The sequence below is a fragment of the Ceratotherium simum genome, chromosome 17 (genome assembly GCF_057802395.1).
Source record: "Ceratotherium simum simum isolate JZ-2026a chromosome 17, ASM5780239v1, whole genome shotgun sequence".
Lineage (NCBI taxonomy): Eukaryota > Metazoa > Chordata > Mammalia > Perissodactyla > Rhinocerotidae > Ceratotherium > Ceratotherium simum.
The window spans coordinates 13367249-13384778 of record NC_141916.1 but is presented as its reverse complement, the minus strand read 5'-3'; the positions used below and the strand labels follow the sequence as shown (position 1 = coordinate 13384778).

At 36.8% G+C, this 17530-nt stretch overlaps 1 protein-coding gene across 1 annotated transcript; it reads right to left on the bottom strand.

Annotated features, from left to right (window-relative positions):
• Positions 1-10479: 10479 nt before the first annotated feature.
• Positions 10480-17040, bottom strand: LOC101403404 (olfactory receptor 6C3-like). The gene is made up of 2 exons (XM_004429482.2): positions 16028-17040; positions 10480-10506 (listed from the first exon to the last, which is right to left on the bottom strand). The coding sequence occupies exons 1-2, from the start codon at positions 16940-16942 to the stop codon at positions 10480-10482; spliced, it is 942 nt and encodes a 313-aa protein (XP_004429539.2). The 5' UTR covers positions 16943-17040.
• Between the last annotated feature and the right edge of the window lie 490 nt (positions 17041-17530).

The following is a 17530-nucleotide window of genomic DNA, read 5'->3' as shown; positions in this document are numbered from 1 at the left end:
GCCACTATGGAAAACAGTATGGAGATTCCTCAAAAAAACAAGGATAGAACTACCATATGATCCAGCTATTCCTCTGCTGGGTATTTATCCAAAGAACTTGAAAACACCAATTTGTAAAGGTACATGCACCCCTGTGTTCATTGCCGCGTTATTCACAATAGCCAAGACTTGGAAGCAACCTAAGTGCCCATCAAGGGACGAATGGATAAAGAAGATGTGGTATATATACACAATGGAATACTACTCAGCCATAAGAAATGATGAAATCCAGCCATTTGTGACAACATGGATGGACATTGAGGGTATAATGCAAAGTGAAATAAGTCAGAGGGAGAAGGTCAAATACCGTATGATTTCCTTCATTAAGTAGTAGATAATAACAACAATAAAGAAACACATAGGGACAGAGATTGGATTGGTGGTTACCAGAGGGGAAGGGGGGAGGGAGGAGGGTGAAAGGGATAATTCGGCACATGTGTGTGGTGACGGGTTGTAATTTGTGTTTTGGTGGTGAACATGATGTAATCTATGCAGAAATAGAAGTACAATGATGTACACCTGAAATTTTTACAATGTTATAAACCAGTTATTGCAATAAACAAAAAATTTAAAAAAAAAAAAAAAGAATTAACCCTTTTCCACTTTTAATTAATTATTCAATCATTTGTTTATAACAATATGCACTAATGAATGTTAATTTTTTTCTTTGGGTTATAATTCAATACTACATTCTTTATTTTGTTTTTCAAAATCTCCAGCTTTGGCTGTTGCCTGGCCTTTCAATTTGGCTCCTAAGTCCTTTCAACTTGACTTCATCTTTTTAAAAAAAATTTTGAGTTCTTCTTGGGGTCTGTCAGTGAACAGAGATGGGAAATCTTTGTACGTGTGTGAATCCATGTCCACACACACCTATAAGCATTTATATATCAATATGTCTGTGTACACATATATACACATGTAGGGAGAGTCGATTCTCATTATCTGAGCTAGTTATGTTGCATAAAGCTGCCACAAACACAGAATTAGCAATACTGAACTCTTGCTCCTAGGGAAATAGTGCTTAATTCCTTCAAGCCTCCATCACCACATTTTCGTGAACCCAAACCATTTGTTGTAGGTTCCATATAATTTGTGCTGTATAGGTTAAGTTTGCCAATGTCCTTATAAAATAAGCCAGTCCCATCATCGTTGAAAACTTGCTCTTCTGCCTAATCCTTTTCCTGAATAACATGTAGCAGATATTTTTAAAATTCTTCCACAGCCTCCTGATCTGCAGAACCTGCCTCACTTGCAAGATTAACGTTTTTCACACCTTGTGACCTTTTGAAAAGTGTGATCCAACCGGCAGTAGCTGTGAAGAGTTTAACATTTTCCTAACGGTGGGTAACCTGACCATACTTTTCTTTGGCTTTCAGCCTCACGACAATGTTGTCACTGTTTTTTTTTTTAATGTGTTTCAGCATATGAATCTGAAATTTATCTGTTTTCCATCTTTTCCACAGCATCATAACAAACCGAAGATGTTACTTCAGCACTTTCAGGACAGATTCACATACAGATCACGAGAATTTCCTCTTCCTTTTACTGGATATACTATGCTGTTGATTCATTAACATTAAACTCACTTCCAACAGCCCTAGGACTCATGCGTGAACAAAACCCACCTGACAGGTACTTTCTCTGTAAACCACATCACACTGTTTTTGCTCTTACGAGCCTTAGGGATTTGATACTGTGCTTTAAGTGAAATCACCAATTTAAAAAACACAAACTTGTGAAAAATGTGACATTAAATAGACCATGAAAAGGATATTTGTTTAAGGTGTGAGCTGAAACAGGAAGGCACAGCACCGCCTTGTTTAACCTCAGCTGTGAATGCGGGTGATGGGTAAATCACATTTTTTGCTGCTCTGTGCACGTCCCGGACTGACAGCAGAAGTACCCCCTGCATTGATTTGGGGTTTATCAATAAATTTTAGAGAGAAGGCAAATTTGAAAATATCAGCTCCACAAATGGATCAACGTTATATAAAATAAACATAAGTTCACAATGAAGCTTGTGACTTTAATCCTCCAGTCTGGAGTCCATTCTAGAACTCCTCATTTGCTTATTTATAATTTCCTTCCCTGATAGGGAGGAGCCTTGTTCTTATTATGAAAACATATTCATTCATCTGTTCAAATCTAGTAAACCAACAGAGTAATTTTAGAACTGCTAACCCATATGCCTGTGAGAAACAATTTTGCCACTAGGAGTACAGTGTTTCTGATCTTTTTCCCATCAGCCTTAGATTATCAAACCAAAACACTGTTTTTCAAAATGACTGAGGCCAGTGCCTTTCTTACTCACCCCCTTTAGTATTGATTATGCCCTTAATTTATAAAACAGTGAGATTCTTTTTTCACAATATGTATTCCTCTTCAGTTTCACCAATATCCTGGGTGATTATTTTTAATTTGCCCTTGGTAAAAGTCACTCACTATAGGTTATTTACTGTTCTACGGGTGTTTGAGAATGCATAGTCATGTGTCCACCCACAGAACCACATAGGGCAGGGACATCATCTCACATGTCCCTCCCATTGCCCCTTTGTAGTGAATCCTTCCACCCCCTCTGGCAACAACTGGTTTCTTTTCTACCCTGATAGATTTGCTGTTCCAGAATGTCACACATATAGAATCACATAAGTCACAGCCTTTGGATCTGGATTCTTTCATTTAGTAAAAGGAACTTACATTTCACCCATGTTAATTCGTGACTCAGTAAATGGTTTCTTCCTAGTCCAGGTAGTATTCCAATATAGGGTTACACCACAGTTTGCTTATCCTTTCACAAATTGAAGAACATCTAGGTGGTCTCCAATTTATGGTGATTATGAATAAGATGCTGTGTATGAATATGGGATTTCATTTCACTTAAGTAAAATAAATAGAACTGGGTTTTCTGAGCTTTTTGTTAATCGTGTGTTTAACATTATAAGAAACTGTTAAACTGCTTTCTAAAGTGGCTGCACCATTTTGCATCCCATCAACAATTTGTGAGTTTGTGTAGTTCCACCTCAAGAATTTGATATTGTCTCTCTCTCTCTCTTTATTTAAATAAGCCTAATAGATATGTATTAATATCCCATTGGGGTTTTAATTTTTATTTTCCTCATGACAAATGATGTTGCGCATCTTTTACTATGCATATTTGACAATTGTATATCATCTTTGATGAAATGTGTTCAGATATTTATCCATTGTCTAAACTTTGTTTCCTTATTGTTGTGCTTTAAGAGTTCTTTATATATTGTGGATACACATCTTTATCTATTACATATTCTGTGTACATATATAGTATTTTTTTTCCTCAGTCAGCACCTTACTTGGCTATTGGCGTGCTGACCTAAACCTCGTTCCTGAGGAATCAGATGTTCTTGCCTACACATACGCTTGCTGTACCCGCTATGTGTGTCCCATTCTAACTTATCACCATATAAGGTGGTACTAGAAAGATCCCTGGGAATTGTCGGGAGAGAGGGAGAATCTCCCTCTGCCCTTTCCCTTAGGGTTCTTATGGCTGGCCAAATAATTAACAAGACAGGTTAGCAGGAGAAAATAGTACCAAGTTTAATAACATGTATACATGGGAGAAAGCAGGGACACTGCGTTTCTCAACACAATAGCAGAAATTCTCAGCTTAAATAGCATGTTCAGCCAATGACAAAGGAGGATGTTGGGGGCGGGGGGTGTCAGTTACAGGAGATTACCACTAAAGCACTGTAAACAAGAGTAAGGTTATTATGCAGATTTAAGGCCTCAACTTCCACATTGATAAGTCTCTAGAAATGACGCCATTCCCCCTCTTCCCAAAACAGAGAGGGAGATACCTTTACAAATGGAGATTTCCCTTATAAATGTAAATGATTGTCTGGCAACTCCTTGCAGGGCCATCCAGAGAATGTGGCCAGAGAGACATAAGATGGGTTTGTTGATGCCTTTTCTATTGTAACATCTATTTTACATTATATTACAGCCATCAGATAGAAGATCTGTTCCAGGAAGGAGTTACTATGTCAAATTCTTTAGGCAGTTAGTGGGGAGGTCAAATGTCCCTCAGAGAAAACAATCAAGGTAAAGAGATATATTTCAGAGTGGCTATATCTTGATCTCCCACAGAATCCTTGGCACCCTAGAGATTTCTTACAAAACCCAATTGTTGAATTATTAGCCATATTTCTCATGAATAACCAAGATTGATCATCACGGCTACTTTTGTATTTGTTATTTCTGGATAATATAGTACATAGTAAGACAAATCAATAGCATTGCCTCATTTCTTTTGCTGTAAAATGAGTTCTTTTCAGAATCAATTTTATTTGGCTCATTGTGACAGTGAATAAGCAAACTTTCAGATGGTAATAACTGGCAGAAACACTGTGGGAGGCAAAAGCAAATACATATTTAGAATAAGTATCTCTTCCAGTGAGTACAAATGGTAGCCCCCTTCATGAAGAAAGGGGCGTAAAATTAGCAATTTGCTGTTGGGTTGCTGATAGAGCTGTCTAACACATGAGCTATATTAACAGTTCAACATTGATCTCTGGTATTGGCAGGTTTGACATCCAGGTAATTTATATGTAAGTTTAATTCCTGTTTCCATGACCACTTTTTCCATGAGCCTAGTAACCAAATATCAAGATAAACGCTTTAAGAAAACTGAATGGCTTTTATAAAATGGGTCATTTTATTCTCTTGAGTATTATAAATCTCCTCTTCAGATGGATTTTTTGTTGTTGTTGAAAAGTCACATGGGACACAAACATCTAAATATTCTGGTTCCATTGTAGGAGGCTCATTCAAGTACCATTTTCCTAATTCTCTGTGTCATTGATACTCCAATATTTCTTTCTAAGCCCCTTGCTACCCAGCACATCATTAACATTCATGAATCGGTTTTGTGGGAGATCAAGATTTGGCCACCCTGAAATCTATCTCTTTACCTTGGTTGTTTTCTCTAGGGACATTTGACCTCCCCCACTAACTGCCTAAAGAATTTGACATGGTGGCTCCTTCCTGGAACAGATCTATCATGATGGCTATAAAGATAATGTAGGATGGAGACTACAATAGGAAAGGCACCAACAAGCCCCTCTTATCAGAAGTTCTGTCTCTCTGGCCACATTCTCTGGATGACCCTGCGAGGAGTTGCCAGACAATCATTTACATTTATAAGGGAAATCTCCATTTGTAAAGGTATCTCCCTCTCTGTTTTGAGAAGAGAGGGGGATGGCCTCATTTCTAGAGACTTATCAATGTGGAAGTTGAGGCCTTAAAGCTGCATAATAACCTTACTCTTGTTTACTGTGCTTTAGTGGTAATCTCCTGTAACTGACACCCCCCGCCCCCAACATCCTCCTTTATCATTGGCTGAACATGCTATTTAAGCTGAGAATTTCTGCTATTGTGTTGAGAAATGCAGTGTCCCTGCTTTCTCCCATGTATACATGTTATTAAACTTGGTACTATTTTCTCCTGCTAACCTGTCTTGTTAATTATTTGGCCAGCCATAAGAACCTTAAGGAAAAGGGCAGAGGGAGATTCTCCCTCTTCCCCCTACAGTTTAAAATCTTACATCTGGCTAGTTTCTCCCATTGAAAAAATATTCCATCCTCACTATGATCTAGGGCCATTCCTAATGGGACGCATTGACTCAGTAGATCATTTGTAGCTAATTATACCATATGATGCAGAGCTATCTGTGAACCAGGCTCAGTTTTGTTCTTCCTCTGGTAACTAGCCATTGTGAACTGACCACGAGATTAATTGTGTGTGTGTGGTGAAACTGCAGGGCTTTCTTTTTTTTTTTTTTTTTTTTTTTTAGAGCTTTCTTTTCTTTTAATTTTTTTGTTTATTGCAGTAACATTGGTTTATAACATTGTAAAAATTTCAGGTGTACATCATTGTACTTCTACTTCTGCATAGATTACATCACGTTCACCACCAAAAATACTAATTACAACCCATCACCACACACATGTACCGAATTATCCCTTTCACCCTCCTCCCTCCCCCCTTCCCCTCTGGTAACCACCAATCCAATCTCTGTCCCTATGTGTTTGTTTATTGTTGTTATTATCTACTACTTAATGAAGGAAATCATGCAGTATTTGATCTTCTCCCTCTGACTTATTTCACTTTGCATTATGCCCTCAATGTCCATCCATGTTGTCACAAATGGCTGGATTTCATCGTTTCTTATGGCTTTCTTAATTGTAACAGGATACTTTCTGCTTCACGGAAGGTGCTCTTTTTCCAGAAACTGATTTGAATCCCGATTGGGTGAAAGTTTGTGATTCTTCATGATAATTTGTCAGGCTTCCATTAATAACATATTATTATTATTATTATTATTATTATTACTATTATTATTATTACTATTATTATTATTTTTTAGTAAGTATTACCTCAGTGGACTGTCCATTTATTTCTGTCCTAGACTTTCATGATTAATCTCCTATAACAAAGGTAAATCTCAGTGGATTATCATTTTTATTACCACTCTGGACATGCTTCTGCAAATTGTACAATAACTTGGTGTCATCATTCCAAGATTTAAGTGAGACATTAGCAGGGATGCTTAAGGGATGCTTCAATAGCAGCATCTCTCACTTTAATCATCAACCCCATTTCTTTTCAGCAGTTAAAAATAAAAAAGAAGACTTTGTACTTGTTTCAGCGCAGGGTGTCTTAGGGAATGGAGTTTTCAGGATAATGAATAGCTTGAACATGCTGAATACATTCCAACCCATCTACTTCACCAATCTATTGATTTTAAACTCCATAATCAGGAATTTATGGTATTTCAACTTTTTTTGTTACAGGTTAACTTTGAATTGTTGGTTTATTAATCACCCGAGAATCCAGTGGAACTTCTGCCACCTACTCAAGGTGGTATGACACATCCAGAATTTCTGATAGATGCACTCATTTCGACAAATTCAGCACAAGGTAAAAATTGTTTCTTCTTCCCTGGACATGTGCCATGAAAATCTACGGTTCCCATATTTATGATAAAATAAATTAGCAAATTAGTTAAAATAAATTAGCACCATACACAGCATGATGACTATAGTTAATAATACTATATCTTATATTTGAAAGTTGCTACAAGAATAGACCTTAAAAGTTCTCATGACAAGAAAAAAAATTTGTAACTATGTAGTGATGGATTTTAACTAGAATTATTGTGATGATCGTTTTGTAATATACTCAAATATTGAATCATTATGTTGTATACCTGAAACTAATATGTTATATGCCAATTATATCTCAATTTAAAAAATAAAAACAATTTTAAAAAAGAAAAGAAAACATAAAACAGAGGGAATTCTAAACATCAATATTTTTCCAGCTTAGGAAAAGACAGCCACTCTGTGACTTTGATGGTTGTACCACAGTTTAAATCCACAATGAGCAAGGCTGGCCCCATGGCGTAGTGATTAAGTGCCCGTGCTCCGCTGCTGGCGGCCCAGGTTCAGATCCCGGGCACGCACCAATGCACTGCTTGTCAGGCCATGCTGTGGCGGTGTCCCATATAAAGTAGAGGAAGATGGGCACAGATTTAGCCCAGGGCCAGTCTTCCTCAGCAAAAAGAGGAGGATTGGCATGGACGTTAGCTCAGAGCTGATCTTCCTCACAAAAAAAAATAAGTAAATCCACAATGATCCTCCCTGAAACTCTCAGCCTTCCTCTGCTGGTTCTTGGCTTCGCTGGAAACTTCTTGAGCTTTGCTGGAAACATCCTGAGTCCTTCCATGCCTGAATCTTTGGTCTCCTACAGCCACAGGAGCAAGCCTCTTGGTGCTGTCTCTCCTCGTGAGTGCCTATGAGAGGAGAACTGAAGCACAAGAGCTCTACCACATTCCTGCCCTCACTCTGTTCCTTCCTGTGACTTCACATTTTCCCTGCCAAGGAGAAACAGGCCTTGCAAGGATTTGTGCAGTGTCCCTGCTCCCTGACAACTCCCCAGACCAGCCCACTTATTTCCCACCTGTCTGTTCAGCCCAGCCATGAGGCTCTAGAGTTGGGCTTGTTTGTTTGTAGTGGGAAGAATTTTTAATCAGCATTTCAGAAACCAATGATAATCTTGTTTCTTTGTGGTTATAGCTTTTTCTTTGGTTTCATCATCATCATTGATTTTTTTTAAAAAAAATTAACAAAAACTTACAAAAGTTTTAATAAGTAAGGCTTTTCCTTCTTATTTGGGACATGCTCACAATCTCCTGGATATTGCCAGACTCTGATACAGCTTATAGGACTGAGAATAGTCTAGGAGTGGTGAATGCCCACATAAGGAGAAATTTAAAGCTAACTCCTTCATGTGAGGTGACTGCAGAGTTTCTAAACAATGCATGGCCAGCTTCATGAAGCAGAAGGAGATGGATCCCACTGTTGGCAAGGGAGTCTATGTGGTGCTTTCTAACTGAGGTACTCACAGTTATCCGAATCCACAGAGCTGCTTTCATTGTGATTCTCAGTCCCCACTCTTTCTCAATCAGTACACTAGCATTCCCATTAGACACGTGGAGAGGTTGTGAATTAAACCAATTTTATAATTAAGGAACCTGTAGGAACAGGATTTAATATTGGCTATGTCATCTCTTCAGTTATGAGATAATTGGAATGCTATAAATGTCTATTTTCTCTCTTTAAGTTCGCTAATGCATTTGGAAGCAGCTAGCTTGTGTTTGTGGGAGATCAAAATTTGGCCACCCTGAAATATATCTCTTTACCTTGATTGTTTTCTCTGAAGGACATTTGACCTCCCCCACTAACTGCCTAAAGAATTTGACATGGTGGCTCCTTCCTGGAACAGATCTTCTATCATGATGGCTGTAATGATAATGTAAAATAGATGTTACAATGGGAGAGGCACCAAGCCTCTTTTATCAAAAACTTTGTCTCTCCCTGACCACATTATCTATAGATGACCCTGAAAAGAATTGTCCTCCTGCCCTCTGAAGTCCCAGGCCACTACCCACCCCCAACACGCTCCTCGCCTTTAGCTGCAATACTTAAGCAAGCAGCTTAGACAGAGGGACGAGTTGCTCATTTCTGAGTTTCTCCCATGTATACATGTTATTAAATTTGGTATTATTTTCTCCTGTTAACCTGTCTTGTTGATTATTTGGCCAGCCATAAGAACCTTAAGGAAAAGGGCAGAGGGAGATTCTTCCTCTTCCCCCTACATGTTCATTATTCAAGTTTATTCAATCTTGCTTTTAGTAGGCATTTAATTCTAGCTGAGCTCTGCCTTGCTAATGTGAAATGTAGATTACCAGTGTTTCATTGTCTAATGGAATCATCACCGACTTCAGACCAAACCAAGTTAATTCATTGGTCCCAGATTCTCACTACTTTGAGAGTCTGCCACCTGGATATGCTTTCTATGTATCAAGTGTAGCTGCAGGGAAGAGAATTCACCCGAGCTAGTTAAACATAAATTTATTTAATATAGTGTCATGAGTGAGTTAAGGAATTATCAAGAGAGCCAAAGGCAGATTTTAGGATGAGCTTCCTGGAATAATCTCAAAGCCACTTCACAAAATTAAGTCTCCATGAGAGCTGCTCCTCAGGAATCTAGTACTATCACTACAAGATTTGGGGTTGTCTGCATCTGCAATGATCTACACCAGCAATTTAGATGCTTAACTATAACTAAGTTTAAAGTTCGTTTCTTTTATGGGTATATCTGATGGGTATATCGTTTCTTTTATGGGTATATCTTTTATGGGTATAAAATCACATTTAGAATCCTAGCTTCAAGGACAACTGAAAATGTGGTGTTTGCCCTCTCTGCATATAGATAGACTTATCTGAAGGAATTTGGAAGATGGAAAATGACTAAGTTCATAATAAAAAGTTTTCAGAGTAGTGATACCCAAAAGAGAAGTCTGAAATATTTACATAAATAAATAAAGTAAAAATTATTGTAGTTCCTAATTTACAGATGGGGGGTACCATATAATGTACTATACAAGGACATTTGTCCTACTGACACTAGCGTGATGCGTAAAGCTGAATTATTTTTGAGTAAATTGTATTGGATGTCTGTATGTCGTTAAATTAAAACTGGCATTGTTTAAGATGATAGTAATAGTTATAATTTATTAAGCACTTGGAAGGTAACAGGCATGTTTGTAAGCACTTTTTAAGCCTCATCTAAATAAATATTCACAACTACCCTCTGAGGAAATTGCTATTACTCCCCCTAATTTTCATATTAGGAAGCTGACTCATTGAGAGTGTGGCTAATTGGCACAAGGTCACGCAAATGGACTTGTGCTTCTAAAGATTATACACAGTGAATGAGGGAGTAGACGATCCATTAATCAGACTTAAAGACTCCAACTCAAAAGCCACTGATATCTGAGGAGTAACATCAAGAGAACTTCCCTAAATTAGTAATGTAGTTGAATATCATCGTGATATTTCATTATTGTCTACATGAAAACATCTCAAGCTAAGAAAACATCAAAAGTGTAATTCCCACGGGTGTCTAATCGTAGGGGTCCATCTGGTACCTTAATGAGTAAAAGATAGGGTTTTGCCCTAAATATGTGCACAGCAGAGATCCTGGGAGATAGACCCAAAAGAAAAGAGAGGTTCTGTCTGTTGAATACGGAGGTTGAGAAGTGACTGGTATTGTTGAAGGGTTACAGTGATTTCTATCCGTGGTCCTGAAAAACAAGGCGTTCTAGAAAACTCAGGCGTAGAAACTTTTTCAAAGAAGATGTCAGAGCAGAGCAATGATAATTGCAAAGCAAGAGATATTAATAGCTTATATAGGAAGTAGGTATTTTGACGCTTCCATCCATATGCTGATTAATTTAACAAATATTTTACTGAATGACTATGCTACAATAAGTCCTTAGTTTGGCAAGCAATGATGAAAAAATGCTTACTTGCTTGAAAACAGGTCATAGTCTGTTAATAGATACAGTCAATAAAAATGAAATTCCAGTATATTGTGAAAAATTGTACTGTATTGATAAGCAAACTGCACCATTCCCAGGGGCTCATGTGATCCTATATGATTGTAAAATATAGCAGTACGGTTCCAATTATATAGAAAGAGCAAAAAAAGGCAACTTGAGCCTGAGAACTTGAGAAGAGGAGACCTAACATCAGAAAGAGATGTAGGGCATAATTAACACCAAAGAGCATTGATTATTTAAGAATACAAAGACTGGGCCAACTCGGTGGTGTAGTAGTTAAGTTCGTGTGCTCTGTTTTGGCAGCCCAGGGTTGGCAGGTTTGGATGCCGGGCGCAGACATACACACCACTTATTGACCCATGCTGTGGCAGGTGTCCCACATAAAATAGAGGAAGATGGACACAGATGTTAGCTCAGGGCCAATCTTCCTTAGCAAAAAGAGGAGGATTGGCAACAGATGTTAGCTCAGGGCTAATCTTCCTCACCAAACAAAAAAAAAGAATACAAAAATTTACTGTGACTCAAATTGGCCTTATGGAGAATGACTAAGTAATATCTATGAGTGAGATCATGAATTATCATGCACATATTCTATAGCTGTGGCTGAGGTTGGTGGTGTGGATAAGTCAGTGCTCAATCCAAAAATGACAAAGAGTCTTGCCCACAGGAGACTAAATTATCATGCAGGGATATATTACATCTGAAATTACCCATAGAAGAGATGGAGGATTCTGAGTTTCTTTGGCTAAATTGATTTTCTGTATTGTCCAAGGGATTTAAGTTTATTTCCAAAGGAGTCATTGTCTTCTGAATGTTTATTTTTCTGTGGTATGTTATTTTAGAGAGAAATCCCCATAAGCTAAGCCTGGCATTTTCAATGGGTTCATTCAGTGCTTTTGTGAAAGAATGACATATAAATAGCATTTTATTCTGAAATTCTAAGACTTTCTTGCATATTTTTATTTTGCAAGGTTTCTCCCCTCCCCCAGGAATTGGTACAACTTATTTTAGGGGCATAGCCCTGATTTGAATCACTGTTCTGATGTTTATTGGCCATATGTAACTTATTTGTTCCCTATGAATTTCTATCTCATTCTCTAAAAGGAGGAGAAAAACATCCTCACTTAAAGGGACTGTTAAAATCTTAGCAGCATAGGTAAAACATTTAACATAGTTTAAAATATATAAATTCACAAGAGGAAGTGAGCATCGGTTTTATTGCCTTTGCTTTGCCTAATAAATTGAATCAATAAAATTCTCTCTTTCATGGAAAGTATAAAAAGGAAGTAATTGTTACTTGTTGCTTTTTATTTATTTGCACATGATTCACCATACATTTCTCTCACTTTTAAAACTGTTTTATTTGCAATCATGATTCTCTTTGCCAAGAATATCCATTTAATTATATTTATTATTTTTACTGGGAATCCTTACTGGATTACTGCAAATGTTGTGAGCAACCACATCTCTTATATTGATATAGCACTTAGTATATGCTTTTATAAAATATTAATTCTATTATGTAAATTTGTACATTTTTATCTGTTGCATGAAATCCTTTAAGGTAAAGATGGTACGTTCTATTAACCCAAATGGTTTGCTCATGCTGGTAACCTAGTTGCTTCAAAAAATATTTTTAGGGGTTGGCCCTGTGGCCTAGTGGTTAAGTTCAGCATGCTCTGCTTCAGTGGCCTGGGTTTGGTCCCCAGGTGGGGACCTATACCACTCGTTGGTGGCCATGTGGTGGCAGTGACCCACATACAAAATAGAGGAAGATTTCCCATGGTGTTAGCTCAGGGTGAATCTTCCTCAGCAAAAAAAAAAAAAAACAACTATATATAGATACATATATATATAGATACATATATATACACATATATATATGTATCTATATATATATACTTTTAGAAATAACGTCTGAATGAATTTTCACAGTCATATAAAATTAGAAGGAAATTGTATCTTTAAGATTCTTATTCTACTTATGGGAAGCTTTTAATATTCATGTATAGATATCAAGTTAGGAAAAAATACTGTATACATAGTCATTTATTTTATTATTTACAAGATATTTTTTTTATATTATTGTTATTGGTTTTTCTTTTTGTTTTGTGCATGGACTTAATTTGAGAAATATACCTCAGTGTTTCTTAGATGTAAAGTGATAAATACTCAAAATAGTTTGACATCTCCTAGAAATTTAGGGTGTGGTTATTAATGTAACATCTTTCATATACACCTGAGACAATAGATATGGAGTGGTACACAGGTCAGACGAGTAGAAAATCGACCCATGATTCATGATACAGGTTGGAGTCAGAGGGAGCCCTCCAAGAGAGAGTTTCAGAGATCATCATAATCCTATTCCCAGTAGCCCTTTTTTACTCAGAAAATAATGTTTTTTTTAACACAAAAGATAATGACAAAGAAAGAAAATAAAAGTGAAAACTAAGATGACAGCCAAAGAAGGCAAGGTTTATCACATGCTTGTGATTTTAGAGTTAAAATGAACCGTTTAGCAATTATTGTGAAATTGACCATAATTCTGCTAGGAGAAAAGGCAGGAAAACTGACTTTTTTTTTTTCATCAATTATAACGTTATCTGGCCTATTGTGTGCTTAGATCCAAATTGTTGCATTTGTCAAATTAAATTTTTAATTATGTGTTATTTTTTCTCCTCACTAGATGTTGAGATAATTTAGGGCAAGAATCATCCATTTTTATCACTAAATCCCCGATGTCTGTCATAAAATAAACAAGTAAATCCTGAATTAGTTAATTACCCATTAGAAAGTCCTTTAACATGGAAAGATGTTCAACATCATTAACTATCAAGGAAATTCAAATCAAAACTACAATGAGATACCATCTCACGCCCCAACGAATGGCTATAAATAACAACACAGGAAACAAAAAGTGTTGGAGAGGATGTGAAGAGAGGGGAACTCGCATACACTGCAAACTGGTGCAGCATGCAACATGGAGATTCCTCAAAAAATTAAAAATAGAAGTACCATACGATCCAGCTATCCTGCTGCTGGGTGTTTATCCAAAGAATATGAAAACACAAATGTGTAAAGATACATTCATTGTAGCATTATTCACAATAGCCAAGACTTGGAAGCAACCTAAGTGTCCATCAAGAGACGAATGGATAAAGAAGATGTGGTATATATACACAATGGAATACTACTCAGCCATAAGAAATGATGAAATCCAGCCATTTGTGACAACATGGATGGACATTGAGGGTATTATGCAAAGTGAAATAAGTCAGAGGGAGAAGGTCAAATACTGTATGATCTCACTCATAAGTAGAAGATAAAAACAACAAAAAACAAACAGGTAGAGACAGAGATTGGATTGGTGGTCGCCAGAGGGGAAGGCGGGGGGAAGGATGGCAAAAGGGATGATTAGGCACTTGTGTGTGGTGATGGATTGTAATTAGTATTTGAATGGCGAACATGATGTAATCCATGCAGAAACAGAAGTATAATGATGTACACCTGAAATTTATACAATGTTATAAACCAATGTTACCACAATAAAAAAAAAGTCCTTTAACAATTCTAATATTTAACAGGAAATTCTATTCATATATTATTACAAATGAAAGTCAGGGTAAAAAAGAAAGTAACCCTACTAGTCTGGATTTTGAGGTTAAAGAAAAGTAGATTTAAATCTCAATTCTGAAAGCTGCAATTTTTGTTACATTGAACTCTCAACCTCTATTTCATTCTGTTCACATACCTATAAATTAAGAATAAGGGGCCAGCCCCAGTGGCATAGCGGTTGAGTTCGCATGCTCTGTTTCCGTGGTGCATGGTTCACAGGTTTGAATCCAGGCATGGACCTATGCATCGCTTATTAAGCCATGCTGTGGCAGGAGTCTCACATATAAAGTAGAGGAAGATGGGCACAGGTGTTAGCTCAGGGCCAATCTTCCTCAGCAGAAAGAGGGAAACTGGCAACAAAAGTTAGCTCAGGGCTAATCTTCCTCACCAAAAAATAAAAATAAAAAAGGAATAATAATGCTCACTTTCTAAGAGGTTTCAGAAAACAAATATTGCATATGACTGACCAAATATAAAGTAGAGTGTGCAGAGCACTATCAATAGATGCTATTTCTCTGCTCTACTCCCAAAAACCCTCAAGTCAGTTCTAGACTCTCGGATTGAAATTCGGTTCTCTAGAAAGTTGAACTCTCACCAGTTTATCACAGTTTCATGCATTTACTTGACATATTTTACATTGTCTGCTCTCTGTTTTTTTAATTTTTGGAAGTATTTAATCTACATAAAGAAAAATAACTCTTACTAAAAGGGAATAACAATTGGAGGTACCTCATAAAGTTGTTGGCAGGATTAAAAGTGCCAATACAAAGAAAACAATTAGAATAGATCTGGAGTATAGTAGTTGCTGAAAACATGTTATTTTGTCTTCTACCCCTCCTTCTCTTCCTTCACCTTCTACTCATTATTATCATAATTATTATTAGTAGTGTAAAGAATCTGAATATGTATGTTTCTAATCTTTTATAATATTTAAGTAGATACTTATATTTTATTCCCAATTCCCTGTTTGATTGGGAATCCCCATGATTCCATGATTTCATCATTTCCATGAAATCAAATAAAACCAAAATATCCTAATGACATTCATTTCTACTGCCTGGTAAGAATGAAAATTTTAGAAATCCACATCTATCCTGACACTGTTTCCATCAAATTAAGTGGTCTATGTTTCTGCAAAAATAAACCACACCTACTCAAAATCGTAAACATTAACCTGGATTTTTACTTCATCCAAATACATTTGAATAAAGCATCTGAATTTACAGAAAATTCTGAAGCAATAGTCAGCTTTATCAAATTTATTGAGTTCAATGTGGGGAAATTTTAGTACAGGAATGGAAGAAAAAGGTAAATATGTAATTGTAGTGAGGGAAAGAGAGTTTTGAGAGAGTATGAATAAGAGAAAGCATTGACAACAACCTCATTTTTTTAACACCACTAATACTTTCATTTACCAGAGGAAAGCATAACCTTTTGGATGGTGTCCTTAAAGGCTTGCTTTACTTGCTGGTTCCGCAGGGTATATATAAACGGATTCATCATAGGAGCAACAGAAGTATTCAAAACGGCTACTCCTTTAGTCAACGATGCCTTTTCTTTGGCTGAAGGATTGGCATACATGAATATGCAGCTTCCATAAGAGATGGAAATGACAATCATGTGAGAGGAGCATGTGGAAAATGCCTTTTTTCTCTGACTGGCAGAAGGCAGTTTCAGAATTGTTCTAATGATGAACAGGTAGGATAGAATTATTAATGCCAGAGTGAAAAGCAAAATCACTATTGCAGAGTAAAACCCAATCACTTCTAGGAGCCGTGTGTCTGAGCAGGATAACTGCAAGAGGGGGAAATAGTCACAAGCAAAGTGATCGATGACATTGGAGCCGCAGTAATCTAACTGGAGGAAAAGTATAACTGGGGGGAAGATGTTTAAGAATCCTGCCAGCCAAGCACAGAAGACAAGCAGCACGCAGACTTTCTTGTTCATGATGGTTGTATAATGCAGGGGTTTGCAGATGGCCACATAGCGATCGTAGGACATGGCAGTTAGAAGATAAAATTCAGTTATACCCATGAAGATGAAGAAAAACAACTGAGCTGTACAATTATTGTATGAAATAGTTTTGTCCCTGGTGATAATTGTGCTCAGAAATCTGGGAATACAGACAGTTGTAAAGGATATTTCCAATACAGAGAAGTTCCTGAGGAAGAAATACATAGGGCTCTGTAGATGGGAGTCCACCAAGGTGAGAGTGATGATGGTCAAATTTCCAGTGACACTTAATACATATGTGATCATTAAAAAGAGAAAAATCACAGTCTGAAGCTCAGGGTCATCTGACAGCCCTAGAAGGATGAATTCTGTGGGTACTGTGCGGTTTTTCATTGCCGATCCTTTTCCCCCCTTTAGAACAGAAAATGTTTTTTTCCCCTATAGAATATAAAAAGTTAAAACAGGATTGAGCTTAGAGTATAAAATTTTAAAAATATCTGTGATGATGAATAATCTATGAAATTCAAAAACACATGTTCCCTTCAGCAACTCTCCCAATTTCTATTCGACCTTACGTTCAAGTAATGACTATTATCTGAAGTTAAATATTGATCTCTCTTCTTTGAAAATACACTATCACAGGCCATGAGTTAAAAAATCTTGTGCTAACATTTAAACAGAAACTATTCCTTCTAATGTTTCTTTAAAATTAAGTATATAATTTTTCTTTAAAATATTAGCTCATTTTATAAAAAATATGAAAATATTCTAATTGATTCTTTTCTTTCCTCAATATTATCAAAACAAGTCTGGATCTTGGATAATCTAAATACAGAGTCTGAAACCTTATAGAAGTTATTGAGGTCTCCCTCCACATTTTATGTGCTGAGGCCCACACAGTTTAGGAAACTTTCACAAGGTGAAACAACTAGGCAGCATGGCCATCATCTCACTTTAGAACACGCACGCTGATCCCTTGGA